The sequence below is a fragment of the Hippichthys cyanospilos genome, chromosome 13, assembly GCF_059441005.1.
Source record: "Hippichthys cyanospilos isolate Australia breed blue-spotted pipefish chromosome 13, RoL_Hcya_1.0, whole genome shotgun sequence".
Taxonomy (NCBI): Eukaryota; Metazoa; Chordata; class Actinopteri; order Syngnathiformes; family Syngnathidae; genus Hippichthys; species Hippichthys cyanospilos.
This window is the reverse complement of record NC_142381.1, coordinates 5,317,045-5,344,635: the sequence shown is the minus strand read 5'-3', so window position 1 is coordinate 5,344,635 and position 27,591 is coordinate 5,317,045. Positions and strand designations below refer to the sequence as shown.

General features: G+C 39.4%; 2 protein-coding genes across 4 annotated transcripts; both read left to right on the top strand.

Moving 5' to 3' along the window:
* Nucleotides 1-796: 796 nt before the first annotated feature.
* xiap (X-linked inhibitor of apoptosis) lies at nucleotides 797-5,602 on the top strand. Of its 3 annotated transcripts, XM_088430583.1 has the most exons (8): nucleotides 841-910; nucleotides 2,035-2,161; nucleotides 2,233-2,293; nucleotides 2,366-2,891; nucleotides 4,083-4,182; nucleotides 4,271-4,349; nucleotides 4,649-4,688; nucleotides 5,059-5,602. In XM_088430583.1, exons 3-8 carry the CDS (start codon nucleotides 2,240-2,242, stop codon nucleotides 5,250-5,252), a joined length of 993 nt encoding a protein of 330 aa, XP_088286709.1. In that variant the 5' UTR covers nucleotides 841-910; nucleotides 2,035-2,161; nucleotides 2,233-2,239; the 3' UTR covers nucleotides 5,253-5,602. The 3 variants fall into 3 exon arrangements, with proteins under 3 accessions (XP_088286707.1, XP_088286708.1, XP_088286709.1); XM_088430581.1 differs by having other exon boundaries at nucleotides 797-910; nucleotides 2,035-2,293; nucleotides 5,059-5,601; XM_088430582.1 differs by having other exon boundaries at nucleotides 809-910; nucleotides 2,113-2,293.
* A 378-nt stretch (nucleotides 5,603-5,980) lies between these two features.
* Nucleotides 5,981-25,242, top strand: LOC148413569 (cohesin subunit SA-2-like). Its single transcript, XM_088431497.1, has 34 exons — nucleotides 5,981-6,151; nucleotides 7,867-7,995; nucleotides 8,088-8,169; nucleotides 8,857-9,000; nucleotides 9,092-9,188; nucleotides 9,517-9,593; nucleotides 9,757-9,961; nucleotides 10,057-10,208; nucleotides 10,892-10,965; nucleotides 11,062-11,185; nucleotides 11,448-11,546; nucleotides 11,712-11,791; nucleotides 11,994-12,101; nucleotides 13,081-13,192; nucleotides 13,273-13,390; nucleotides 13,482-13,585; nucleotides 14,081-14,173; nucleotides 14,250-14,339; nucleotides 14,956-15,159; nucleotides 15,521-15,591; nucleotides 15,700-15,787; nucleotides 15,900-15,980; nucleotides 16,054-16,146; nucleotides 16,281-16,455; nucleotides 18,155-18,294; nucleotides 18,479-18,580; nucleotides 18,687-18,835; nucleotides 19,057-19,185; nucleotides 19,356-19,582; nucleotides 20,111-20,333; nucleotides 20,645-20,752; nucleotides 20,847-20,973; nucleotides 22,722-22,799; nucleotides 23,474-25,242. Exons 2-34 carry the CDS (start codon nucleotides 7,952-7,954, stop codon nucleotides 23,495-23,497), a joined length of 3,822 nt encoding a protein of 1,273 aa, XP_088287623.1. The 5' UTR covers nucleotides 5,981-6,151; nucleotides 7,867-7,951; the 3' UTR covers nucleotides 23,498-25,242.
* Nucleotides 25,243-27,591: the final 2,349 nt, after the last annotated feature.

Here is a 27,591-nt window from a genome sequence, read left to right as displayed (position 1 = left end):
CTATCAACACTGATTATTATACATACAAAAATTATAAAACTATACCTAACACTGTATCATTGTTAACATTAACAAAAAAATAACAACTTTCAACCCTCACACCTGCCCCACTATTCAAGAAGTACTGTAAGCAGCAAGAAAAAATGGATGTAGTAAGTCAATATTAAATTAAAATACACAATCCTCTTCCAGGCAAAGGCATGGTCACTACCAAAAGTTTTTATTATTATTACTACTATAAAAAATAATTTATATTTTGTACCATAGCGCTAAATTTAAATCAATAATAAACAGATTACATAAATGACTTCCAAAATACGTATTCCAATTGTTTCTTTTAAGATGAAACTGTTCGTCGGACTAGAAAAAAGATTTCAAAGAGTACAAAAGAGTTCAAGTGATAATCAAGATTTTGGCCACTTTGGTGCTTACGTGCAAACGCAGCCTCATGAGCAGAACATTTTTGTGAAGCAATTGGATGCAATGCTTGAAGTTTTCAGAAGGCTTCATCTGCCCATCACGATTTTGTAGTATGAGAGAAAGAGACTGAATATTTGTTGCAATTTGCAAACCTTTATTTCGGCTCCCTACTGTTTTTTCAAAACATATGCCATCTACTGGGCATTTGACGAAGAAAAAAAACGAAAATAGGATTACCATAAACGAATTAAAAAAATATATATTTGTTTTTTAAACCGTCTTGATTGAGCGTTTACTTGCTCAAACGTTTCTCTTACGTAATTCGTAATGTATTCCATCAGGGTCACGTGGGATGCGCAAAAAATGTTGCGCACTAGTCCACCTTTGATCTAGTACTTCCTCAAAAGGTCGCGTCATACGTTACACCTCTTTAACGACACTCCTGTGAAGTTGTGGAAGGATTTAAGCGTGAGGACCCGGACAAGTAAAGGTAAAACTTACATTTTACACTCAAACAAACAAAATTGAAACTCGAACACATGTAAATTTAAATGTTATCGAAGCTAGCTACATGTTAACAGCTTGTACGAGGACATTTCGATGTTCATGATATTCCCTGGTACATTACTACTGCGATTAATCCTTTTTTTAGTTTTAAGTGGAACCACCGAGCGATTGTTGTGTTTGTATCGTTGGTTGAAGCAGAAGTTACCTTTTCACCACGCCACAGAAAGCCTGACTGCTAGCTCGCTAAAACCCGCGTGAGTCCTTTCAGAGGTTGCGGTTGGAATGTTTTTTGTTTTTTTTTCCAAGTTGTGTTTGGATGAGTCGGTCGCCACTGCACGGACAGCAAACACTTATCTATGGAAGCAAATATCGACCATGCTCTTTTTTTCGCACAGCTGCATTTATTGATGAGTTTAGTTAGGAATATGGAGATCAACGGGGGCACTAGCTGTCTTTGATCCTGTCAGTTACAGTTCGAATGACGGTTGCAATAATCAATCCAAACATGATGCTCTACAAGCACTTAGTGTTCCGTTAAATTGGTTTTCACACATGCAAACACCAATGTTTACTGCCTTTATAAAATATTCAATCGTGCAGTGCAGTTGTACATCACAATGCTTTTCCAGTACAACGTTAGTATGCACGTAAAACTGATTATAACAGATATTTTCCCAGTAGAACGTTCATAGATATGCATAAAAAATTAATAATAACTTAATACTTTTGGTTTGTGTTGACAAGATTTGTGTTGCTAGGTAGCGATGGTACACCCAGTTTTGTTATGTGTACCGAGCCTGAAGACATACCGAGATCCCGGTCGTGCCCATCCCACACACACACACGCACACACACACACACACGTTTATATGTCACGTTACAACACTTTTGCGCAAACGTGGCTGCATGTCCACTCATTTCTTGAACTGCCCTCGACATAGGCCAATATTAGATTATGGCAGTATGATGAACCTGAGCAGATTTAAAATGTATTCTTTTGAAATGTTAGGATTTTTTTTTTTTAACAAGAACAGAGGGTTTCGTTAGTACAGTTGACTTTGAGTCATACAGCAGATCTAACTGGCTACTTTTTTCCCCCTTTGATAGCAATTGCCATTCCACTGCCATCATGTCAGACCTCAGAGAAGACGGTGACCTAGACAATTGTTTGGTTGACTTCTCCAGAATGAACAACCGTCTCCACTCATTCAACGGCTCCAGTCTGGCTGAACAGGTGCCTGCCGAACGACTTGCCCGGGCCGGATTCTACTACACAGGTCATGCCGATTGCGTCCGCTGTTTCAGCTGCGAGATGATGGTGGAAAACTGGTGCAGAGGAGACATACCCATAGAGAGGCATAAGGAGGTGAGTTGGTATGGAAATGGGACACACGGCTTTCTTCTTACCTGCTTCCAACATATTTTATCTGAATTTTAGGTTTCCCCATCTTGCAAGTTCCTCAGCTGCACACATCGCACCAATTTTCAGCAGAGATACAATGAAGAAGCTGAAGACATGGAATATCGATTGAGAACAGGGGAGGTGGTTGATGAGTCCACCTACCCAATGGTACCCCATATGAGGAGAGAGGATGCCAGACGTCAGACCTTCACTTCTTGGCCATCCACTGTTCCTGTGATTCCCAGAGATCTGGCACAAGCTGGCCTCTACTACCTGGGACGGAGTGACCAGGTTCAGTGTTTTTGCTGCGGCGGCATGCTAGGCGGCTGGGAAGAAGGAGACACGGCCTGGGGCGAACACGGCAAACATTTTCCCCACTGCTTCTTCATTCTTGGCCATGATGTGGGCAATGTCCCATCTGAGGAAAGTTCTGTAGAGGAGAATTGGAACAGTCCACCTCAAGTACCCATGGGGAGTTTTGAAGAGAGGCTGCGCAGCTTTGCGGGGATCCAGCATCCTGTAGATCATGCTCTACTTGCAAGGGCTGGCTTCTACAGCATAGGTATGCACAATGTTCCGTTTATGATAATGGGTGGCCAAATATGACTAAAAAGCCAATTTCAATATGGGCGAAATATGTGCATATACTCAAAATGCATGCTTTTAATATGCTTCTTTTTCTCTGTGTATTTCTCATCGCATGTTTATAAAAATCCACTACCCTAGCCACAAAAAAGGATTTGAAACACATAATAACCACATTCAGTGATACTTTTTCCTCCCACTGCAAAGGTCTCTCTTGCAAAAAAAAAAATCCATTCAAGTGTGACACAAAATTGGTGAACAAGAGACCAAAATTAAGTGCAAAAATTCAATGAGTGCATTAAAAAAACGGTCAATATTTGATAATAACTGAGATACTGTGACTCGCAAATTCCATTCCAAATCTGCTACAAATTCGGCTCATCTGTTGAGGCGTAGCAAGTAAGCTTTGTCTGCCATCTAGTGGTAAATGGTGATACTTAACAGTTGATGCATATTAGTACTGTACTCTACTGTACTGTATTGCAGTAAAGCACCTGTGCCGCTCAACCGCACTTTGTGCATGTGGGGGTGAAATCAAAGGAGGAGCGATGGACTAGTTAAGTTTTGTGTTAACCAAAAATGCATTTTTTTTTTAAATGTTCAAGGAAAGTGAAGTGACGTGAGATGCTAGCTACTCCCTCACTGTGCTATCCTCCAATTTCCCTACAAAGTCCCCATTTCAATTACTACAGTGAATCGAATTGCCTCCAGCATTCCTGTGAGGAAAGTTTGCAGAGTAGTTCATAACTGTCAAAGTAAATAATAAAGCAAAATTTAGATCCTTTAATTTAGATCCTTTAATTTAGATCCTTTGAAGTCACTTGAGTGCACTATATTTATCCTAGCAGCTTATATAATTGATTTTTTAAAATGGGTTTTCTAGTTATTACGCTGTTTTTACACACACTGGTGCCCTTCTGCAGTAGTATCAGAAATAAGGTGTAAAAAAAGGTGGTCTTAATCCTTGCTGGAGAGCTAAAGACTGATGGTTTGAAGTTCTAGTTAGATTTCATAGGGTTTTTTGGACACAATTTTGATTAAACTCCCAAATTTCTCCTCTTGGGGATCTTTTTATTTGGGGGGAGGTTCCAATTCATTAACAATTATTGTCATGATATGAATTTACTCTTGTCTGAAATCATATATGTGCGTGTGTTTGTGTGTGCAGGGAATGGAGACAGAGTGTCGTGTTTTCGTTGCGGTGGAGGCCTGAAAGGCTGGCGGCCAGATGAAGACCCTTGGGAAGAGCATGCCAAAAGTTATCCTGGGTAACAACAACATTCATTTCAACGTGCATGCATTTCACTTAGTGTTGGTTTTTAAACGTGGCTTATGTCATCCCAAATTCTCAACTAGATGCAGCTTCTTGTTGGCAGAAAAAGGACAGGAATTTGTCAACTCCATCCAGTTACAAGATCCACAACGAAACAGTGCTGTAAGGCTACCATATATTTTTGGCACATATTTTGTAAAGCTCATGCTGTAAATATAATGTCTCCTAAGTGACAATAGAAAAACCTAACTTCTTTTTAAACCTGGGTGACATTTAAGATTTTTATGTTTTTATTTTTTTTAAAGAGCTAAAGTATTGTAAGAATATATCCTGGTCAGTAAATGTTTTTTTGTTTGACTATGAAATTAGTATTTTATTTGATTTTTTTAAAATTGTGAATCAGTGTCTCTGGATAAGGATTACAATATTGTTTGACTAACTATGCACATGTTTGTTTTCAGACCTCAAGTCATCAAAATGGATTTACAGCAGACAGACATGGTAAATACATTTACAGCGCCCTACACTGAAATTCCCACTGGTAGCACTATTGCGACCAAGCACAAAATTTGGTCATGCAGTATTTGTAGATATACCATGGCCATATTTGTTGATGTGTTGTTGTCTTAAAAGACATACCATTGTTTAAGTAAAGCTTGAGTGTAACTCAAAATACAAATCTTTGATCATTGGGGTATTTTGACCCAAGTGTATTGCAGACAACTGAAAATGTTTTTATAGAAAAACAATATCGCCATAAAAATTTCAAGACACCGGTTAAGACATAATGGAACATTGTTTTGCCTGTCTCCCTGTTATGTGTACCAATATTCTGATGGGGACTAACTTTTTTTTGTCTTTATTCTTTCAGACGAGGACCCACTGGAAACCCTACGGAAACTGCAGAGAGAAAAGCAGTGCAAAGTGTGTATGGACAGAGATACTTGCGTCGTCTTCATTCCGTGTGGTCACCTGGCCACCTGTGAGGAATGCTCACAGACGCTTATCAAGTGTCCAATTTGTTGCGGGGCCATTATGCAGAAGGTCAAGACCTACATCGCTTAAGAAAGATTGATTTACCAATCAAACTTTGTGTGCTGCTGTTCCGCACTCCCTGACTTGCATTTTAATGTTAAGTGTACATAGCCTGCAATATTGCAAATGACTGTTTATATGACAACAAATGGGCGGCTATTGAAAAGTTAATCAGTATATTATACCTTTTTAATGGGATAATAGGTAGTGCAAAAACACTAAATTATTTTATCATATTTTTTCATTCCAGAAGTGCCTTTGACTTAAGTTTGCTGTTTATTAGAACATCACAATGATGTGTGGGATATACTGTATTTGATTTAATGTTTGCTTTTACTTTAGTTAATAAATACTTTGACGTTTTCAAGATTAAACTTCTACTCCGTGGCTTTTTGTGTTTAAATAGATGATGTTGATGATGATGAAAATGACTGATCCACAAAAATTATACCATGTGTTTCTATCACTTAACTGTCTCTTAAAAAAACACTAATTGGTCATAAAACATTGGAATGCTCATGAATACACAAGCCTAGCAAAAATTTACCAAGTAAAAACATGCATATATTTAAGGTTTTGCATTTTATTTCTCTTTAACTTGGGTCGATAATGTGAGTTAAAAAAATATATATAGTTATAGAATGAACATGCTCTCCTGGCGTGCAGTACTGAAAACGGCCACTGGGTGTCGGATCGTCGAGCAGCGGTCTTGCGGCCACTAGGTGGTAGCTGTGTACTAGGATTTCCTCCTCCCAGGTCGTCGAAACAACAAATTGAACTACGGAGCAAGCGGGTGAGAGAACGTCCGAAACCGCCTCTGACCGCGACTTTTAAACTCTTTATTTACAGAATTAAAAGCGCGATCCGGCCTGGGGCTGGTCGAAGTAGTTCAAGTTGGGAATCTGCTGCCACTATTATTCCCCAGCAAGGTAAGTTAGCTGTAAAATGGCGGAAAGCTATGTGGAACTTAGTTGATTTGTATTTTGCTAGCCGCTTGCTAGCCAGGCTAGTTGAGCCTAGAGCGCGGATGTCTGCCTCCTCAGCCAAGTCGCCTCGCTAGCTTCGCCGTGAGAAGCTAGCGTTACTCTTGGATTTAGCGAGCTAACGCTGTAGATTCTTAGCACAACGAGGCAAAATACATCGATCGAAACGTAACAAAATGTTTTGCTGTTTCGATTGGACTAAGTTTTACTTCACGATCATTGTAAACAGTGTTGCTTATGCAATACGGTACTGAAACTCCCGAGGCAAGATGGAGGACGCAAGGACGTGATGTTTTTTTTTTTAAGGGAACGTTAGCACTTATTAGCATGGTTGAACAATTTGGCGTTTATCGTGTTCGCGAAACTATTCTATCACTATTGATGGTAACTGAAATGAAGCTGAACCGGGATAAGAGCCGTTTGCAGAAAATACGGTCATTGGATGCGTTTGGTTCTAACGCCAGCCTCTCGCTAATATTAGCTTGTGATTGCACCGTCGAGCTTGCGTTGTTGTTTTATTATGGTCGTCCTACAATAGCGGCAGCAATCGCTGACCCCTTGTCGAAATAGCTTGGGTGAAAATCCAAATCGGACTTTTACTTTTAAGCACCGTTCTCTCGCTTGTGTATTTTTACTTTTGAGCCCTGAGATATTCGCCGCTGCTAGCTCCGCTAGCACCACCCGCGCACCGGTGTCAATTTTGACAGGAACCGACGAAGAGCGTTTTCACGTCGGCTTGGTTGGATGGGACGCGGGCGTTTGTGTGTTGCTGCGTTTGCTTGTAAAATCGGCAATATTGTGCTTTACGCTTCGTTTCTATAAAAGATAATTGCCCCCTGTTCCATGGTGGCAAGTTTACGAGATTCACTGGACGATTTGGCGCCACTTTTTTTTAGTCAACACCCATTGAATCCCGTCATCTTGTCAACATATAATATTTAAGCCTTAACTCGCGAAACAGACCCATTGATGATGTCTTCGCATGCCAATCAGAATCGTCTTAAATAAGCACCGCCGTTGTACATTGCAAACAAAACACCTGTATTCAGGCGTGATTTGCATCGTTGTCGTTTCTGGTAGATGTTTTAATTGTTTTTTCTTGCAACACGCCCACGTCGTGGCAAATACTGTCAATTGCAGGCAGTAACAGACCTCTTGTATTATGCCTCCAATTACTATTATTTTTGCAATTCCCTTATACTCCAGTGACGAATCGTTGTTGTACAGTATGTTGTAGGAGGATGCACGATGTGGTACAATCAGTCTGATCGCTGTTTAATGCTCGTTTAAGGAGCAAGTAGATTATTGCACTTCAAAAGTTTTTTTCCCCTTCTATACCCTTGCGTGTATGTATGGACACTTTTCCCTACTGTACAGCAGTAGTTGTGGCCTGCAGTGTCTTGTTGATGTTGGTAACGTGTTTTGATTGGTCGAAGTGTGTGTGGGGCGGACAGAGCACGTCCATATATGGCGAGTGAGGAAGACACTACAATGATTGTAAGGCAAGGGGACTAGAAAGAGAGAACCAATCTCAGAGAGTTTAGCGCTTCAAGAGAATATGTACCGCCCACTGTTACCATGTGAATCAAGAAAAATCTGTTTTCTGGTTTTTATTTTATTTTTTTTCACCGTTACTTCTCCAATTTGATATCTCAATTTAGGTTTCAGGCAAGCTTCAGTGTCTTGTATTTTCTGAATATTACAAGCCAGTCATACATTGGAAGTTATCCAGAAGATGTTAGAGAAATGATAGCAGCACCAGAAATACCAGCGGACTTCCCCTATGCTCAGTAAGTTCTGCTTGGAATTTTGGATCTGTTAGTTTGCTTCGGTTTAATCTAAACATTCATTTTAACATGGTTTTTTTTCCCTCATTCACCAGGGATACAGACACACAATTTTCTTCAGACACAGACTTTTCTGAAGATCCTGATGGAAGGAGTTCAAATTCAGCTAAAGGAAAGGTATGTAGTCACGTATTGACTTTCATCTTTATTCAGGGTTCGTACGTAGTTATGGAAAGTCTGGAAATGGATTTGATCAATTTGCAGGTGTTAGAATGTATGGATAATGATTCAACTATGGAAAACTATTTTTTGGTATTCGGTTCATATTCAGTTTGCAAAACTGATTTAATTAATCTATATCAAATTTCACTGTCTCAAGCACTGAACTCTTGACTAACGTTTTTCATGTGGTTAAAGTTGCTTGTTTTTAATACGCTTATCAAGAAAGATATTAAGAATAATTAAAGCAAATGTTTTATTTATGATACACAAATATATTTACTCAGAAGATGTAGCATGCCGTGTATCCGATATCATGTATTTTTTGAGGGACAATTAAAATCAGAGACGTGGAAATCAGGGTATGGAAAAATGTGAAGTTTTGAAATTCCAAACGTGTAGACACCCCGTTTGTTGGAATAAATGCTTAATTGTTAAATTAGATGTCAAAATAATAGACAATGTATAGGCAAGGTAATAGGTAATAGGCAAGAAATAGATATAGCTGCAAAAACAGTATAACCAAATACCCTTATTTTAGTTAAATATTGTACTGTCTCAGGACCTGACATGCTTTAAGGGTCGTAGAGCGATAAATGAAGGAAAATGGTTTCAGTTTCCCTGATGGCTTTGATTTTCATTCAGGGTGGAAAGAAGGGGAAGAAAGCAGCGGGAGACAAAACCAAGATGGCGAAGGTGGCAGGTCGGATAAATGGCCACCATCAAGAGAACGGCATGGAAAACATGATGCTTTTTGAGGTGGTTAAGCTCGGGCGGAGTGCAATGCAGGTGGGATATGTTGCAAGACAAACACTGATGTTGCATATTAAAAAAAGTCTTCATGTTTCTTTAATCATGTTTTTTTTTTTGTCCTCGTCAGTCAGTTGTTGATGAGTGGATTGAGTCTTACAAACATGACAGAGATGTTGCGCTGCTTGATCTCATCAACTTCTTCATCCAGTGCTCAGGGTGTAAAGGTATGTCCATTATTACATGTTATTTTAGTCGATTAAGAATCTTAAATAAGAAAATACCCATGACTGGTTCTATTTTATTATTAATCACTAGTAGTGTTACATATTGTATCCTACTTAGATTTATTCAGTGCAGTGGCAGACTTTTTGTGAATGCAGGCCACAGTTTTATTTGGACAATGTTACCATTTGCGTGCCTTTTAAAAGCAGCTGCGGTTTCAACAAAATAAGGGAAAGCGATGTACATTGCGTTCATCCACTGCTCACATGTATATCATTTGAATGTTGCTGTGGATTTGATATATTTGTTTGTTTGTTTTTACTTGATTAGGTGTTGTTAGTGGAGAGATGTTCCGCAACATGCAGAACTCAGAAATTATCAGACGAATGACAGAGGAATTTGATGAGGTAATTTATTTTGTGTCTTTATGGTGTAATGTTGATTTTATTAATGTTTGATAATTTTCAAGAATCACTGCTATTTACACATGATGAATAATGGGATTAGACTCTGACAGAGGAGCACTTTTTGCTAATAACTCTTCTCTTTTTCCACCTTCGCCTTCTGCAGGACAGTGGAGACTACCCTCTTACTATAGCGGGGCCCCTCTGGAAGAAGTTCAAGTCAAGTTTTTGTGAATTCATTTCAGTCCTCGTGCGGCAGTGTCAATACAGTATCATCTATGATGAATATATGATGGACACAGTTATCTCCCTTCTCACCGGACTATCAGACTCTCAAGTCAGAGCCTTCAGACACACATCTACACTGGCAGGTAAGGTCATTATGGTTTGAAATTGAGTCAAAGAGCTCATGATAACATTTACTTGTGAAAATCACCCTTTTATCGGTGCTGTTTCTTTTTCACAGCAATGAAGCTGATGACAGCCCTGGTGAATGTAGCTCTTAACTTGAGCATCAACATGGACAACACCCAGCGACAATACGAGGCAGAGAGGAATAAGATGGTGGCCAAAAGAGCCAACGACAGACTGGAGCTCCTCTTGCAGAAGCGTAAAGAGGTATAATCTCTATCGTTAATTTAAATAATACAATTTGCAGCAGATTTTCATTTTTTTTCAATTATCTTCAATTTGGGTGAATGGGGTATAACCAGCCAAATGCCACAATATCTTCACAATAGACAGCGAAATGTCATTCAATATGTGCCAAGAATTGTACAAATTATTATTCAACGTTCCGTTAATGGATCATGAATTAAAGTGTTAAGTGTCTGCAGTGCCCTCATGTGTTTCATATTGAAACTGCAGTCTTGTGTTTATTTAGTGTTAAGAGAATTCTGCAGCTGTTTTACTTTTTTATTTTTTTCCTGTCCCATTGTACTATTGTAGCAACCTTTCACTTTTCCTCGTTATGACCTTACCACAGCGTCTTGTCATATCTGGCTAGCACTTACAAACATTGTCAATACTGATAAATAGTTACATTTATCATTTAAAGGAAGAAAAACCCCTCATTGGTCTCTCATAACTAGTGAGATTAAAAGGTTATTTTTTTTTTAAAGGTTATGGGAAATGTCCTTTAGACAGTTGAGACTAACCCTAACCCTAGCATCAGCTTAGCGCATACGCAAAGAAATTCATTATACGTCTGTTAACTTTATGCCGTAGAACTCTTGCGTACTGATTTAATATTTTTTTTTCTCCCCCAAACAATATTTTGTAACTTACTTTTTCCATTTCAGCTCCAAGAAAACCAGGATGAGATCGAGAACATGATGAATGCAATTTTTAAAGGAGTCTTTGTACATCGTTATCGGTATGGCACCACCGACGGAACATTTATTTATTTTGTGCACAAGACACTTGTTGTGTGGTCCTTTTAACCTAACCAATAATTCATTTGTCTCAACAGTGATTCAATAGCAGAAATCAGAGCCATCTGTATAGAAGAGATTGGAGTTTGGATGAAGCTCTATAGTGATGCCTTCCTCAACGACAGTTATCTAAAATATGTAGGATGGACAATGCATGATAAGGTGGGTTCACTAAGAAATTTAGTTTCTGATTTTTCTATAGCATATCTTTTCTTAGTACACTATTCAGACCAAATGCAGCATTACTAGATTTTCGGGAAATACTTGTGTAAAATTCTTTTGTAGCCATCTGAACCAAAGTATCTTTAGCTGTCAATTGTTTAGCCAAATACATAAAAGCTATACCATATTTTACTTGTTAGACAGTTACCAAGTACTTGTGTTTTAATACCACATTCTGCTTTTGTGAAATTCTTGTTTTTAGCAAGGTGAGGTACGACTGAAGTGTTTGACAGCTCTGCAGGGTCTCTACTACAACAGAGAGCTCAATGCAAGACTGGAACTCTTCACCAGTCGCTTCAAGGTCAACACCACCTGCTGGACATTTTAAACACAACACTTACACTACTAATTACTTATTTCCCAAAAGCTCAGTGGTCCGTGAACTGGCTGACAAAAAGTTTTTCCTCTCATGCTTCTTCTGTGCTGAAAAACCTTTATAAGTTTTTCTATCTTCCTTTTTTCACAGGATCGTATTGTGTCCATGACCCTTGATAAGGAATATGATGTTGCAGTACAAGCAATTAAGTTGCTCACTTTAGTTTTGAAGTAAGTTCTCAATGGTTGTCTCAGACATGAGACACTGTTTACCATTTATCACTGGGAAATAATTTTCTCATTCAAATCCCCTTGTACAAGCACATACGGACACACACACACGCGCACAAATATTACATCCAGCACAAAAGAGTAACTTGTAACGATTGTGTTTGTATCTTTTATTTGAATAGCTCTTTTTGTTTTTCTGCAGTAGTACAGATGAGGTATTGACCCCTGAGGATTGTGAGAGCGTCTATCATCTGGTCTACTCAGCGCACAGGCCTGTTGCTGTTGCAGCAGGAGAATTCCTCTACAAAAAGTATGTCGGACATGACTTCAACAAAAGCTTTTCACTGCCAAATTGATGCTCCACAATTTGGCGTGTGTCCTTACCATTGGCTGAAGTTTTATTGCATCCTACCTGGCTGGATACATAATTTACACTTGCGTTACCTTTAGGAATTTAATTTGACATCATGACATCACTAAAGAATTTATATATGTATATATATATATATATATATATATATATATATATATCACTGGCTTGGTTCACATTGCAGGGCTTACAGCTCATATCCATTTTTTTATATCCAAAACTGTCCCGCATGTGCATTGAGGACACCATGATGTCACATGCAGTGGGCGTGCTTGATGTGAAGTGTGTGTGGAAGTACGTGGCAATGTTGAAATGGCTGTCATACAAGAGCTTGAATATTTTCAATCTGTTAATTGTAAGGAGTAAATTGCAATGAGGAGGTTAGCGGTGAGCTTCTTTACTATGGCATTTTGTGCAGTGCCAGCAATGCTCGTGTTTTGTGCCAAGTGAACAACGCTCGCTCGCTTGAGCGAGAAAGAGATATTGAGAAACAAAATACCGCTTGCTCTCCCTTCAATGAGTTGTCTGCGCCTTGTCAGTTATTGTTCTTTTGTTTTTTCCAACTTGCTCCCGCCTTTTTGAGCGCAGAATTGTGACGCTTGTTGCTTGTTTGTTACGGGCCAGTCGGATGAATTCAACCTAGCTGTTCAGACTGAAGTCGCATGACAAAAGATAGAATCTGTATCAGATTTAGTACCACAACGTGTTGTCCAGGCTGCCATCAAAAGGACTGTACAGGAATACAGATAGGGGTAGGGGCAAAAAAAAAAAAAAAAAGGAATTGGGTCACTTCAGGCTGCAGTGTGAACCTAGCCGCAGATTTACTGGCATTTTGTGTCCAATGGAAGAATTCCTCAAAGAGAGGATTTTTTCTTCTGAGGTTTGTTACTTAAATTACCAAACTATTTTGTCTTCAAAGATTGTTTAGCCAGAGGGAACCAGAGGAGGAAGGTGCCCCTAAAAGAAGAGGCAGACAAAGTCCCAATGCCAACCTCATCAAGACCACTGTCTTCTTCTTCCTGGAGAGTGAGGTACACACATTTTATTTGAGTACATAGATTGCATGCTAGCTATCACGTTCATCAAGTTTACTATGTGAAAATCTTTATAGCTCCATGAACACGCAGCCTATCTGGTGGACTCTCTTTGGGATTGTGGTCCTGAGTTACTAAAGGACTGGGACTGTATGATCAGTTTACTATTAGATGACCCATTGCCAGGAGAAGAAGGTATCTTTGGCCAAAAAGAACCCACGTCACTGACAAGTGGCTTGAAGTAAATGTGTTTATTAACTAGGATGTCTGTCTTTGTGACTTGTAGCTCTCACAGACAGACAAGAGACAGCTTTGATTGAAATCATGCTGTGCACTGTACGCCAGGCTGCTGAATGTCACCCACCTGTGGGTAGAGGCACAGGGAAGCGGGTAAGTTGCATTGTGTAATGAACTTTTTGCAACTGAAGGCATGGTATTCTTTCGTCCTTATGTTTTTGTATGCAACAAATCACCTTAGAGCCCAGGCTAAGGTTCAGCTTTTCCATGAGTTGAATGAATGTTTAAAAAAAAAAATACCCATGTAGAGTTTATCAGAATCAGGGTTTCACATCATGATGAAAAAAAAAATGTAAATTATGATTCGCAAATTCAGATCCTCAGTGAAATATAATAATTTCTTTCTTGACTCTTGTGAGGTAACTATAATAGTGTTGATAACAATTTTCAATACGGTACCATATATTGTTCCTACACCAAGGAAACAGTTGACTTGCTGGAACTGGGTTGCTCATCAAATGTCTATAAAAAAAAACTACAATGGACCTTGAAATATTGTGATTTTTTTTTTTTTTTTTTTCAGACCATGTATTTCTAGTTGCTCGTGTATGTTTAATCAAAAGGTATTGGATCATTATCTACTTTCAGGTGATGACAGCTAAAGAAAAGAAGACGCAGCTTGATGACAGAACCAGAATGACAGAGCTCTTTGCTGTGGCTTTGCCCCCTCTACTGGCCAAGGTATGTCATTACTCAGATACTCTTGTCCTGTTTATTATTCAGGAAAACAACATTTAGTTGAATGTTTTTCCAACAGTATGCTGTGGATGCAGAGAAGGTGACCAACTTGTTGCAGCTTCCTCAATTCTTTGACCTGGAAATTTATACCACGGGACGTCTGGAAAAGGTCAGACAAATGTTCTTGGTTTCATAGTGTAGTACGATTAATACACCACCCTGAATACATTGTATGTCTAGCTCGTCAGAACTCATGAATGGGGGGATGTCTAAATGTTGCCAAAATGATCTTTACATAATATTAAATTACATTACATTACATTTTATTGAGCTTTCCTCCGCTCCCTTCAATCACGCAATTATTTTTATGGGATTCCTACTTGCAATTTTATTATAGTGATCCTGAAAGATAGAAAAGGTGCCCCTAAATAAAAATCCATTGTTTTATAAGTGCACTCCATTTGATAATTTGCACTGAATAAATATTTCCATCCATTCATCCATCCATTTTCTATTTCTATCACTGTATTCTGGGGTTGGGTAATGAGGGCAGCTGCTTGAGCTGGGAAGACCAGACTTTTCTCTCCCTGGCAACTGGCAAAGTTCGACTGGTTTGCCTTCTTGACCCACACTTTAGCTCAATAGACTGCTCGTGTCTTACTTTGAACGATATCAGATAAAATGCTCCATGAAAGTAGCATAAACATAGCTGCAGTAACTTACAGTGGTGAACGTGATTGGCTGCAACTTTGTTGAATATGATATCTGCTTATTGTTGACTGCAGCACCTTGAAGCCCTGCTCCGCCAAATCAAGGAAATTGTGGAGAAGCACACAGACACTGAAGTTTTGGAGACATGCTCCAAGACTTACCACGCCCTCTGCAATGAAGAGTTCACAATATTTAACAGGGTCGATATTGCCCGATCGCAGCTGCTGGATGAGCTGGTGGACAAGTTCAACAGATTACTGGAGGATTTTCTACAAGAGGTAGGAGTCAAGGTTGCGTTATTGCAGTGCTTCTCACTTATATTTTTCCAAGCCCCCTTTGGAAAGGGAAAACTCCTCCCCCCTATATATAAAAGTGATGATTTTGGAGATGCAAGCATTCCGCCCAAGGCTCGCAACATATTTGTAGTATGGATATATTTCATAACTTTGTCTAAACGTTTTATATGTAAACCTTTTGTTTTAATTGCCTGATCTAATGATCAAAGTTTGAGATTCAAAAATAATAATTTAAACAAAGACTTACTTTGAAATTGATTTTTATAGCTCAAGTGGGAACTGAGTGTCAGTGTTTCCGGACCCATCACTACTATTGTTCATTGAGCTAAATTTCTCTTTCCAGGGTGAAGATACTGATGAAGATGACGCTTATCAGGTTTTGTCAACTCTAAAGAGGATCACAGCGTTTCACAAGTATGAACATCTTTTTCTACTCATAATCAGCCCTTTGTCATATCTGTCCACGGTGATTCATGTGACTGAGAAGTGTCTTCTTTTGACTTTGGCTTGTATGTCCTACAGTGCCCATGATCTCTCTGGATGGGACCTGTTCACCAGCAACTTTAAGTTGCTCAACACTGGCATAGAGAATGGAGATATGCCTGAGCAGGTTATTTATAAGCTTCTAAGATAAATAAATTGGGCATATCATTAGTAATGAATCCATTCTATGAATATTTACAATTGTATTAAATTGTTTTTTTGTTTTTTTTTTGGAGCAGATAGTCATCCATTCATTGCAGTGCACGCACTATGTGATCTTGTGGCAGCTGGCCAAGTTATCAGAGGGCAGCTCCCGAAAGGTGAGGCCCGTCTTACCCGACATCAGTGTACTTCCGTAAAGCCTGGCCGCTAAACACCTGTCTGGCCTTTCAGGATGACATGGTTACCCTAAGAAAACAGATGAGGGCCTTCTGTATGATGTGTCAACGGTACCTCACAAATGTCAACACAGCTGTAAAAGAGCAGGTGACATTTTTACCTCATATTAGTACATTGTATTTAAGCAATGACAAATCCTACACAATTTTTTGTTGTTGTATTATATTTAACAAGGACTCTTGTCTTATGCGTTAAAGTGACTACTTTTCTTTCCACTGCAGGCATTCACCATCCTTTGTGACCTCCTCCTCATCTTCAGCCACCAGATGGTGGCTGGAGGCAGGGAACACCTTGAACCTTTGGTTTATTCCCCAGAGGACTCGCTTCAGTCTGAACTGCTCTCCTTCATCCTTAATCATGTCTTCATAGACCAGGATGACGACACCAATAGCACAGGTACAAGCAAATGCACTCATTGCTCTGGGTGTGTTTGGATAAATTATAGTTTGGATGGCTACTAGCGATGTCCATCCATAGGCATTACATGATCAGGATTTTAGGATTTTGGGGTCTTTCACCATTACTGAAAATAACCGATCACAACATGTGGACTCACCAAGTGGGACAAAGTCTCATTTTGTGTTTATTTCTTTTATCATGACACCAGTCCGACATCACAGCAATTGCAGCATGCTCGCAATGCTTTTCATGGCTTCGGCTTCACGTGCTCTTGTGCTCGCGTTGTCATAAAAGGAAAAAAAATGCATTGTCTTGCGCATAAATGAAATGTTGTACGACAGTGATGTAATACTTCTGACAATGCACCTTCACACAACACAGAATTTTTATGAACTAAAACTTGGGCACAAATTAATCTTATAACTTCTGAAAACAAACAGTGCAATGTGAACACACAACTCAACATGAACCATAAAAAGGTGCTGCAATAAGCAATAGAGTCATCTGCACAACTTGTGTCATTTTGCAAGATCCACTGCTGTCTGAGCAATAATTTTCCTAATTTATTCACGCTGCCCCTCACTTACCTTTCTGCATCATACATGCCTTGTGAGAAGATTTTTTTGTTTGGTAAAGTTCTAATACCCTCACTGCAGCTACTTTAGTAATTCTTGCTACAATATTTATTTACAGGCACTTATACAAAATAACACAAGCACATTCCTATTTCTTAGTTTTCACTGTGATCTAAGTAGTACATTTTAGTGAACTCTTCAGGGCACCAAAGAGTGAATCCTAATGAAATGTTGGTTCATGTGCCATCATAGTTGGCTGAATGTTTTAATAGTTCATGAGGCTTCATCTCACAATCACTGGTTTGACTTTATATTGTCAACAGGTGTCGTAACCACCAAACAATGTAGAAAATATCTAAGTTAACATGTTTGTGTGTGTGTTTTTTTTTTCCATGTTCGTTGAGGTAAATCTAGACTGTTGTGCTTCTTCTACAAGTGCATCAAAATCAGGTTGAATGTTTGAGGTGAAGATGCAATTTTGGTTTGAACACTGTCATATACAATCCGCACCTGCTTTTAATATGCTTGCAAAACCTATGGGCTGTTTAAGGCCAATCTTGTCAAAACTTCAAATGGGCCTGAGGCCCTGAGCAAAGGTCTAAGCCTAAAGTGGCCTGTGTATTTTGTGCCCTTTTCACTAGATCGTACCAGACCTGGCCAGAGGCATTTGGTTTTAACTTCTTTTTACGTCCTATTCTTAGGAAAGTGATACGCATGACTGCCTTCAAGGAATTCCTGCAAAGAATCTGGGAAGACCTGATTAAATTTGAAAAAGTCCAGGGTCCCTGTGACCTGTTAGTTTCATCTCTTTGCCATTATTTTCTGGAACGCCTGAAGGAAAAGAAAGGTCATGACATCTGAAACAAGTGTAAACTCAAAGGCAAAATAATTTGGCTACAACAGAACAAACTGTCCTAATAAATCTACTCATAAATTCTAAGAAATGTGTTAATGACAATTGACATTGTTATCAAACGGTTTCATAATTTACTTCATCCTTTGGCCAACACACAATAAATCACTGACAAAAAAAGGGGGTGTTATTATGCAGGGTGTTGATTGTTCATTGAGATTTGTTTCGTAACTATTACTTGTATATATTTATGTGTTTTTTTTCATAGATGGCCAACAGGACGACGAGGCAGTGAAAATCGAAGCTTTACACAAGCGGAGAAACCTTTTGGCTGGCTATTGTAAACTGATCATCTACTGTGTGGTCGAAATGAAAACCGGGGCCGACATTTTCAAACAGTACATGAGGGTTAGTTTTATTTGATTTCATTTATTTATTTTTAAATTATTATTTATTCTCCCATAATTTCATTTGCAATCCACATTCTTTGTAGCAGGGCACCACACCCATAGAACTACAGTACCTCCGTAATTACATATTTGTTTTTTAGGGTCACATGTAAAGCTTTTCCCCCTCATGTTTATTTCTACAGTATTACAATGATTATGGTGACATCATCAAGGAAACAATGAGTAAGACCCGGCAAATCGACAAGATTCAGTGTGCCAAAACCCTCATCCTCAGCCTTCAGCAGGTCAGTGTTCACTTTTGCTCAGTTTCTTCTAGGCATTCAAGAGCTTCCTATTTGTAGAAGTCACACAGAAATTGTTGATGCAAACTTTTCCTTTGTGTCCTGTTAGCTTTTCAATGAAATGCTGTCAGAGCTGGGCCATGGCTTTGATCGCTCCTCCTCTGCTTTCTGTGGAATCAAAGAGTTGGCTCGTCGATTTTCTCTAACTTTTGGTCTTGACCAAGTGAAAACCAGAGACGCCATTGCCATGCTGCACAAGTATGACATTGTTCACAGTTGCTCACCTTAGAGTTTTTAACGTACTAGTACTCTATAAATGTAATATTTAGTGCAATAATACTGTCACTTGGTTGATTGTTATAGTTTAATTTACACAAGCAATTTTTCCATTTCGTAGCAAGAATCTTCTAAAATGGTGAAACATTCCATCTTCTCACCTCAATCTCCCTTTTTTCCTTGTTCATCTTTGCTTGTTTTAGGGATGGAATAGAGTTTTCATTTAAGGAACCAAGTCCCCAGGGAGAGGGAGGCCCTCCCCTCAACCTGGCCTTCTTAGACATCCTCAGCGAATTCTCCTCAAAGCTGATGAGACAAGACAAGAGGACTGTGTAAGTTTGATTCCTGCTGGGCTGCGGGAGCGGGAAGGTCAGGGCAACAGGTGTTTGAGACAACCTAAAAAAAAAAAAAATCTCTGTTTAAAATTTTGCTGTGTTTTGGAGTTTTGGTCCTCCTCTTTTAGTTCTTTGTCTCATCCGTCTCTCATTTCCTTTCTTCACAGCCACATGTACTTAGAGCGTTTCATGACGTTCCAGATGGCACTGCAAAGAGAAGACTGCTGGCTCCCCCTCATTTCATACAGGAATTCCCTACAGGCCGGTGGTGATGATGACACTATGTCGGTGATGAGCGGCTACTCTAGCAGAGGCTCCTCCGTTCGCTCGAAAAAGACCAAGGCTCCTGCTGCTACAACTGCAACTTCTGTAGCAAAACGGAAGCTGCCAGAAGGTAGCGAGCATTGGGGAATCAATTTGGTCATTAATATTTAAGAGCCGATTTCTCTGCATCGTTCAACACTCAGAACAAGTGTGACCTTTTTCTGTTACGTTCCCATAAACAATCCAGTTAGTCATGAGAGTGGCATGGTTTAATACATGGCTGCAATAGTGCAGCTGAAGCCCAGGAAAGCAAAAACGTCTTCCAACTGTTCCAATGTGTTCCAAGCATCTTGGCTCTAACAGGCGAGTTGATGGGCAAAGAGATAAAACAGCAGATGGTAGAAGCCTTCTAATTATCACAATTTCCACATCATTTCATCAACAAGAAAATGAAATGTAATGCTGGACCAACCAAGGTGATGATGATGGTAGCGGAGTTTGGAACAAGTTGCTGTCATCACAGGAATTTTGATTGAATTGTTCACAAAAGCCTAAAGCCATCTGTGCAATGCGAAGCTCGCGTAACTTGGATAGAACTGGTGTTCAAATTTCCTGTGTGTACTTTGGCTAACGTTTTTTTTTTGTTCTTCCTTTCCAGAGGAAAGCAGTAGCAGTGAGGTCTGGCAGCAGGGCATTCAAACTCCAGTCATGTTGCCAACCCCCCATCTCACCTCCACTGCCATGCGAGACCCTAAGAGGGCTCGCGACGACAGCTACATGGGTGTCTACGCCCTCCCCCATGACCAGCCACAGCCCCACCAACACCCACAACAACACCACCAACAGACACCTCAGCACCACCAGACTCCCATGGATTACAAGTATGGATATCAATAGACTTCACAAGCGTAACACAAAATGGCGTTGCATGAGTTGAAGTTGTTGAGATTCAGAAAAGAATTATGCTAAATTATTGTTATTAACTCGTTTAATACCAGCCATTATCGAGCCCTTTTTTACACTAATGCTTGAAGAACTTTGATAAAAGTACAGGTAATCTCAGTACCTGGAATCGAATGTCTGGATTCTGTTAATGCCTGTAAATATGTCTTAGGGTTTGAATGAGTTCATCCTGAAATTTGGTTCTTTTTATACATTCCTTTTTGTTTACTAATGAATGTCACTCGTCTAGTTCCCAGGTGACGTGGATGCTGGCCCAAAGACAGCAAGAAGAGGCTCGTCAGCAACAGGAAAGAGCCATGAACTACGCCAAGCTCAGGACCAATCTGCAGCATGCTATGTAAGATCTTCACCCAGTAGCTTGGTGCTGCCAAGGTGCTGTAATGTCTCTAAAAAACATTTTCAATAACTGCGTGTTGGGTTCACTCATTCAGACGTCGCGGCACCGGGCTCATGGAGGAGGATGAAGAGCCGATTGTGGAAGATGTGATGATGTCATCTGAGGGCCGTATGGATGACCTCAATGAAGGCATGGACTTTGATACAATGGACATTGACCTGGTAAGAACCATTTATCATTAATACTTTCAATCAGAGATTGTAAAAGCACATTGATTGACAGCTTGGTATCCGATGAGATTGCTTGTTGTTTTCACGCGGAACGAGAGTGCGTCACATCGACTTGGGCGGGAGGAGGTGGGCTTATATTATTAAAGTACAAAAACTAACAAGGTAGTTCTGTCAAATGATACGATACAGTAATGATAATATTATCAAAAGTATTTTTCCCGCCCAAGTCCGTGTTGACGCACTCTCGTTTGCCCTTTCCGGGTGAGCACAGGGCAAACGAGAGTGGGTCAACGGATTGACGTACAAGCAATCTCATTGGTTACCAAGCTGTCAATCAATGTGCTTTTACGAGCTCTGATTGGCTGGTTTTATGGCACGAACGTAACGTGTGAGCAGAACTGAGCGCACGTAGAGGACAAATTGAGCGAGCGAGAGCTCGATGTTGAGCAAACGCGATGTTGAGCGAGGGAGGGAGGAGTATCGTGAGCGAGCAACTTCTTTTTCTCTGTTCAAAATCCATCAGCGCTCGCTCAAACTCGTATCATTACGCGCTCAATAGATTTTTTCCTGCGCTCAAAATCCGTTTTTGCGCGCTCATTTTTATTTTCCGTGCTCAAAATGGCTTTTTTTGCACGCTCGCAATTGTGGCACGCCATACAGCAGAAGGTTAAAAGAGCCATACGCGGCTCTGAAGCCCCGAGTTGCAGACCTCTGCTCTATACAGATTTTATTTAACCAAAGTAGAAAATAGATCAGGTAACATCATCTGTTTTTGTTTCTGACTGGTATGCAGAAAAATTATTTTACTAAAAATAATGCACATCTGTTTAAAACATAAAAAAAGAGGCATACAACATTTTGCAGAGGAATCACTTAGAACACAATTAAGAATTTCCTTCATATTCCAATCAGTGTGCCTGTAACTCTTTCTCTGCAATGGACCTCACGTAAAATACTTAAGCCAGTGTCGAGAGTTCTCGTCAGCGGCGCCATCAAAAAACTGGCCTTTGAGGTCACTGCAGCCTTGGTGATTTACTTATTTATTTTTTCCCACTTGATTTGTTTGTCATCCCGTCCGAAATTTGAACGTCTCCATTTGTAACACTCATCGATTTGAGCATCCCAAACAACATCCCGCAGTTGCCCATTTTCCTTTGGCAGCGTTTTCCCCATCCATAAGCATTTATTTCATCGCCGCTCTTTCCAACAGACATCTTTCTTTGACCCAGACGACACGAGAGATTTACTGAAATCCTCCGAGCGCTTGTTGACTTTGAGGATCCAGTCAGTCAGAGAAAACTGATTTGTTAGGCCTGCAACAATTTTAACAGGGCATCATGTGCTGATTTTTCAATGTTGTTTCCAAATGTGAAATGAAAAGCACTGTAATCATCAAAAGTTTTATTTTGGCCGACTGTAAAAGGGCCTCTGTGTTTTGTTTAATGAAACATTGTGTTGACAGTGCGTTGCAACATCATGACCAATTTATTTGACAATTTACACCCGCTCCACAAAACCATGCATGATGAGTGTAAGGCCAGAACTAAATGTAATGTGAAACATATGTCTTGACGGCATACCAAACGTCAAGTTGATTTCGCAAGAAAAGTACCAACAGAACGTTTTTTTTTTATACCATTCCGCCCATTTCCCATTTTAAGATGCACCAACCCAACCTTTGTCTATGAAATGTTGTATTTTTGTTCACTTTTCACCAAAACTGTTCTCCTCTCGTCCAGCCCCCATCGAAAAATCGTCGCGAGAGGTCTGAGCTCAAGCCGGACTACTTTGACCCTGCCTCTATTATGGATGAGTCGGTAAGACCGATTCGCCGCTTACTCGTGTGACATTTTGCACGTTGAAAAAGACTCCACCCGTTTTAAACGCGGTCAGTGTCAACCACGGTTCATTGGAGTCGCTGACACGAAGCTTATGAAACGTCTTTGTACGACTTCGGCTATCTGAGCTGTGTGCACTTTTGCCAAATTCCTTTACCTTGGCTTTGAAATCCAGGTCAGATGCTGATGGTTCATGTGCTTTGTGTCAACTCCAAATGATTCATTGCTCACATTTCTTCAAAACATGTTTCATTTGATATTTGTTGATGGAAGAAACACTGTCAGATTTCTTTGACTTTTTCCACTATAGGAATATTCTAGGAAGAATTAAGTAACATTTTGTACAAAAAGTAGTGTAAGATAGTTAGCTACTACTAAATCATCTAATCAGGCTCCTAAAAATGGATGATTCATATTTTGGCTTGTTACTAAAAAGAAAATGCAAAGTTTTGAAATCGATTGATCATCTTTTTTTCAGGATTAATTTTTCGCCGTAGTAACTCAGCCCTAATACGTTCCCAGTTGAATTCCACCGTACGGTTTAGTTTATTTTTGTCTTGAATTCTGTCTTTCAGCAGTTTACAACGTGCCAGCCGGCATTTCTTCCATTTTAGATGTCATCTAAGCTAAGCGTTTTTTTTTTTTTTTTCTAGGTCCTGGGAGTGTCTATGTTTTAAATTAATATCCAAATGATTTTGAAGCTGGGATACGAGAAGAGGAGCTTTGTATTTAAAGAGAATTTTAGATGCGAAAACAAGTGTGTTTTCTGTAAGAAAAAGCAAAAAAAAAATTCCAAAAAAAAAAAAAAGTTTTGGCTTGTACTCCACGTGGACCAATGATGACCCACACTCAGTGTTGCTTGCTCAGAGAGGACTTCAAATATATACTTTTATAATCTTGGTTAAGATCTTCCTGTTCCAAAATAGTGAAACAGGCCACTTCCAAACCTATTAAAGACGATACGTGTCCGAAGAAAAATCCATAATAGCTTTTTTCCCCTCTTTTCTTTTCTTTTGGTTTCTTTTCTTCCCCAGCAGGGATGGATTGGTGTGTTTTAACTTAAGAACCATTGTTTTTTTTTTTTGTTTTTTTTTTGTCTAACCCTTTTTACAATTGTAGTAAGATACCAGGTGTGATGTAGTAATTTATAAACAGACTGTAGTAGCTTGCCTGTACCGTGTTAGCCAAGTGGATGGAGGTCTTTCTGTTCTTGTTCTTTCTTTGCCCCTCCTCGCAAGTTCTTCTTCCCGCTTTGAGGTCCCGATAACCACTGGTGGTTAAGATTGTGAGATGTCATGTAGAATCAGTCTCGATCCTTGTTTATGCTGTGAAGAGTCCCACAGTCCAGTCCAACGTAAGTCTTGGAGCTTACCCCGAGCTTTGGAACACTCCTTAACCGCCATCTGCTAAGAGAATTGTTCCCTTGAACAAGTAGCCCGGTCCAATTCAATCTTTTTTTTTTTTTTTTTTCTCGATCTAGCAGCATCATGTCAAAATGGGTATCTACATTTTAAATAAAACAAAAAACTATATGAATTGGTGCTGATTTTTATATATGTGCTTTGGTTTTCTTTTTTCAACCTTCAGTCACAAACGAAAGAAATCGATGTGTGAGAAACTGAAAAAAAAAAAAAAAGAAAGCATGTAAATCCATGCAGCGAGAAAGATTTCTAGATTTGTATTTTTACGTTTGGATTTTTTTCTTCCTTTTGTCTTGATGATGTCTTTGGGTTTTTACCTTCTTTCCTATTGTGTAAATTAGTTTGGATAAACCGAATGAAATTCAGCTTTAAGAGTTTCTCAACTCGAGTCCTGTCACGAAAATACTTAGAGACTTCAGATGTTAATAAGTGGGAGGTCGTCTTTCAGAAATTACTGAACACGAGTTATTCAGCAGCGATGTGGCAGCTAGACAAAGCTTAGATTTTGACATATATTTGTCACACGTGACTTTTAATGAACTGTTTTGTCTACTGAGTTTCTTTTTGTAGTCATTCCATGCTAAAGCCTTAAACATGCTTCTTCTTCTCACGCTAATCTTCCATGTCAGCAGATTGATCATGTTTAAAGGATGAATAATTGGCTTCTTAGAACATGAAAACATGAGGTGTTCAAATGTAATGTGATCAAGTAGATGAGCAGTCCATGTGTGTTTTGCCTAATTATTTTATGTAAGTAAAAAGAAAATTCTTTTAAGGAAAAAAAAGTACTGTTTTATTGTTTGTCGCTTACCACTACATTGGTATAAATCCCTATTAGATATTGTGTATATATTCAAATTTTAATTTCTTTTGGCTATTTTGTGTTCTGCACTCTTGCCTACACCCTGAGTTGTTTATTCTCCCACCCTCTTTCAGTCACTCTGTTTTCTGATTTGTACTTGTCTGGAGACAGTAACTTTTGAATAAAAATCAACACACAATTTCAGCTGTGATAAATATTTACTCCGTTTATTACTCGCTATCCTAATGTGCAAAGCATGAATAATAGGCCGTCTCAATTTGGACTCCAATTGGATTTGTTTCAGTGGGTATCTTCTGGCTGTGAATCAAAGAAAACAAGGCATTTATTTAGTCATTCCAATCCGCGACTGTCATAGTCTAGACTTGTACTTTCTAATCATCAATGAGTTAGAAATTTGAATCTCGCAGCATAAATTGGAAATATGCTGTCACATGCCTTTTGCATTTTCCTTTTTTTTTCTTTAAAAGACACCCATTCACCAAATTTAAAATGAAAAAAAAAATGAAATAAAATATATTTTTGACTGCTGTGCGGGTATAAAAAAGTTCAACGGGGCCCCAGCCCTCACCCCGACGCCACTTGAGGTTCACCTTTCAAACGCTAGGGGGCAGTGGAGACCAAGTTGTACTCAGCCAATTTTACCTTACCGAACTGGTGGTGGTGTGCTACTTCTTGCAAATGATGTGACTTGGTATCTTGGAATTGTTTTCGCTGTTGCTTCCCACAAACAATGTTCCTCTGTTTATGATAGATTGTGCGGTATTTATTTGACTCATATTGCGGTTGTCTTTTGTTGTGTTGTCTGAGAAGGGTTATATTTTGGTCATTTTAGCAGAAAGTGGGAAACAAACACATTATGATGCCTTGCTGTTCTAAATCGGGACAAGCTGCAACCACATTAAAAAAAAAACTATTTACAAAGTTTGAATGCTATACCTTTTGTATGTATTGATAGATTCTATAGAGAATAGATACAGACTTTCTGTCTTACGTCATTCAAAGTGTGCCTTGTCCCTATCACCTTAAGAATCATATACAAAAAAAATCCTTATCTCCCCTTTGTGAGTGGCATATTTGTAAAAGTGAAACCAGTTCTGCGTGTCGCCGAAGATGTCAAGCCAGTTTTTTGATATTGCCCAAAGACGATGTTCTAATTGGTGGCAAGAATGACAAGTTTCACTTTCTCTTGGGCACAGTCTACACGTAGCCGGGGTTCTTGCAAGCGGGCGCTAAATTGCTTGGCCCTATCTGCTGTTCGTGCCTGGGCTTCTTTTTTTCCCATCACAACTGAAGGTCTCAAAAACTCCGGCCAAAGTGGAGATTTGCCAAATCCTCTGGATCCGTGTTTGTGTGTAACAAGCATAAACCGAAAACGTACGTAATCGCTCTACTGTATTTTCTGCCAAAGACTCCCAACGGTTAAGAGATAGAATTTCTTTCTGATTGCACAGAATTTGGCGACACTGTTGCTGCCTTGGCATGCTTGTAAATGAATGAAACCACACTATGCGTAATTGTGTAACAGCAATCTCCCCTCCCCAATAAACAAAGCCATGTGGATAGATTTTTCTTTTACACGGGTGAGGGGCATACAGATTTAAATATCCCATGTTAAGTGGAGACAAAGCCTTATTTGATCGACACCAGCTAATGTGCACATGTTGGCTTGAGTTGGGCTTTTTGAGTTGTAAAGTGGCCGCAGACCTGAATCTGAGCCTCTTGAGTGGCTTCTATTTACTCCTGATAACCTCCAGCCCTCCACGGGCCTATCAGCACAGCCCACGCTAAGGCCTCAAGAGGGGGTCAAGGTGTACTGGGAACCATGCTTCACACTTATGAGCACAAGAAAAAAGGCATCTTTTTGTAGCATTCTTTTATGAAAATTTAAAATGCATATGGGGGGGGATGTCAAACACAACTTCTCTTTTCATGTTCTGGATGGCAAATCTCGGGGGCTTCTTCTGAAAACACAGGCTGAGAATTACAAGACTCTGCACGAAGAATAAACTCTGAAAATGTCGAATTCAGCGAATAAATCATTAATGAGCGTGCTGGCTGTAATCTGCTTGTAAAGGCAGAGCAGCTGATCCTGGAAAATCATTCACAAGAGCCTGATCCAGATTAAAACACATACACACACACAAACTCAGCTGATTGCACCTCAAAAGTGTGTCACAGTGCACTAAAATGCTTCCGTCTTTTCTGAAAATGTGTTTATTTTATTTTGTTTGTAATATAGCATGTATATTCGCACCGGTAGTTCACTCGTACTCGCAAACGGCATCCAATTTCTGCCGCTGTCTAACCCCAAAATTCACAAAAATGGTTGGCTTGCATCAGGTGAAAAATTGTGGCCAGCAAATTAAAAGTGTATGCGACTGCAATTTTCTGAAAGTCTCTTTGTTTACTACATCTGTTTTTGTAGATGTAGCAGTAATTTAGTCTGAAAATAAAAATCTGTTTTGCATTAACACAATATGGAAACTGGAAACAAACTCATAGGTGTTCCCCCACTATATGCAGCTGG

Coding starts and splice junctions, on each gene's coding strand:
- xiap (XM_088430581.1), top strand. CDS start 2,057: ATGTCAGACCTCAGAGAAGACGGTGACCTAGACAATTGTTTGGTTGAC. Junction 2,892..4,082: donor GGCTGGCTTCTACAGCATAG/GTATGCACAATG, acceptor TTGTGTGTGCAG/GGAATGGAGACAGAGTGTCG. Junction 4,183..4,270: donor CATGCCAAAAGTTATCCTGG/GTAACAACAACA, acceptor ATTCTCAACTAG/ATGCAGCTTCTTGTTGGCAG.
- LOC148413569 (XM_088431497.1), top strand. CDS start 7,952: ATGATAGCAGCACCAGAAATACCAGCGGACTTCCCCTATGCTCA. Junction 10,209..10,891: donor TCTTGCAGAAGCGTAAAGAG/GTATAATCTCTA, acceptor TTTCCATTTCAG/CTCCAAGAAAACCAGGATGA. Junction 12,102..13,080: donor GGAGAATTCCTCTACAAAAA/GTATGTCGGACA, acceptor TTGTCTTCAAAG/ATTGTTTAGCCAGAGGGAAC.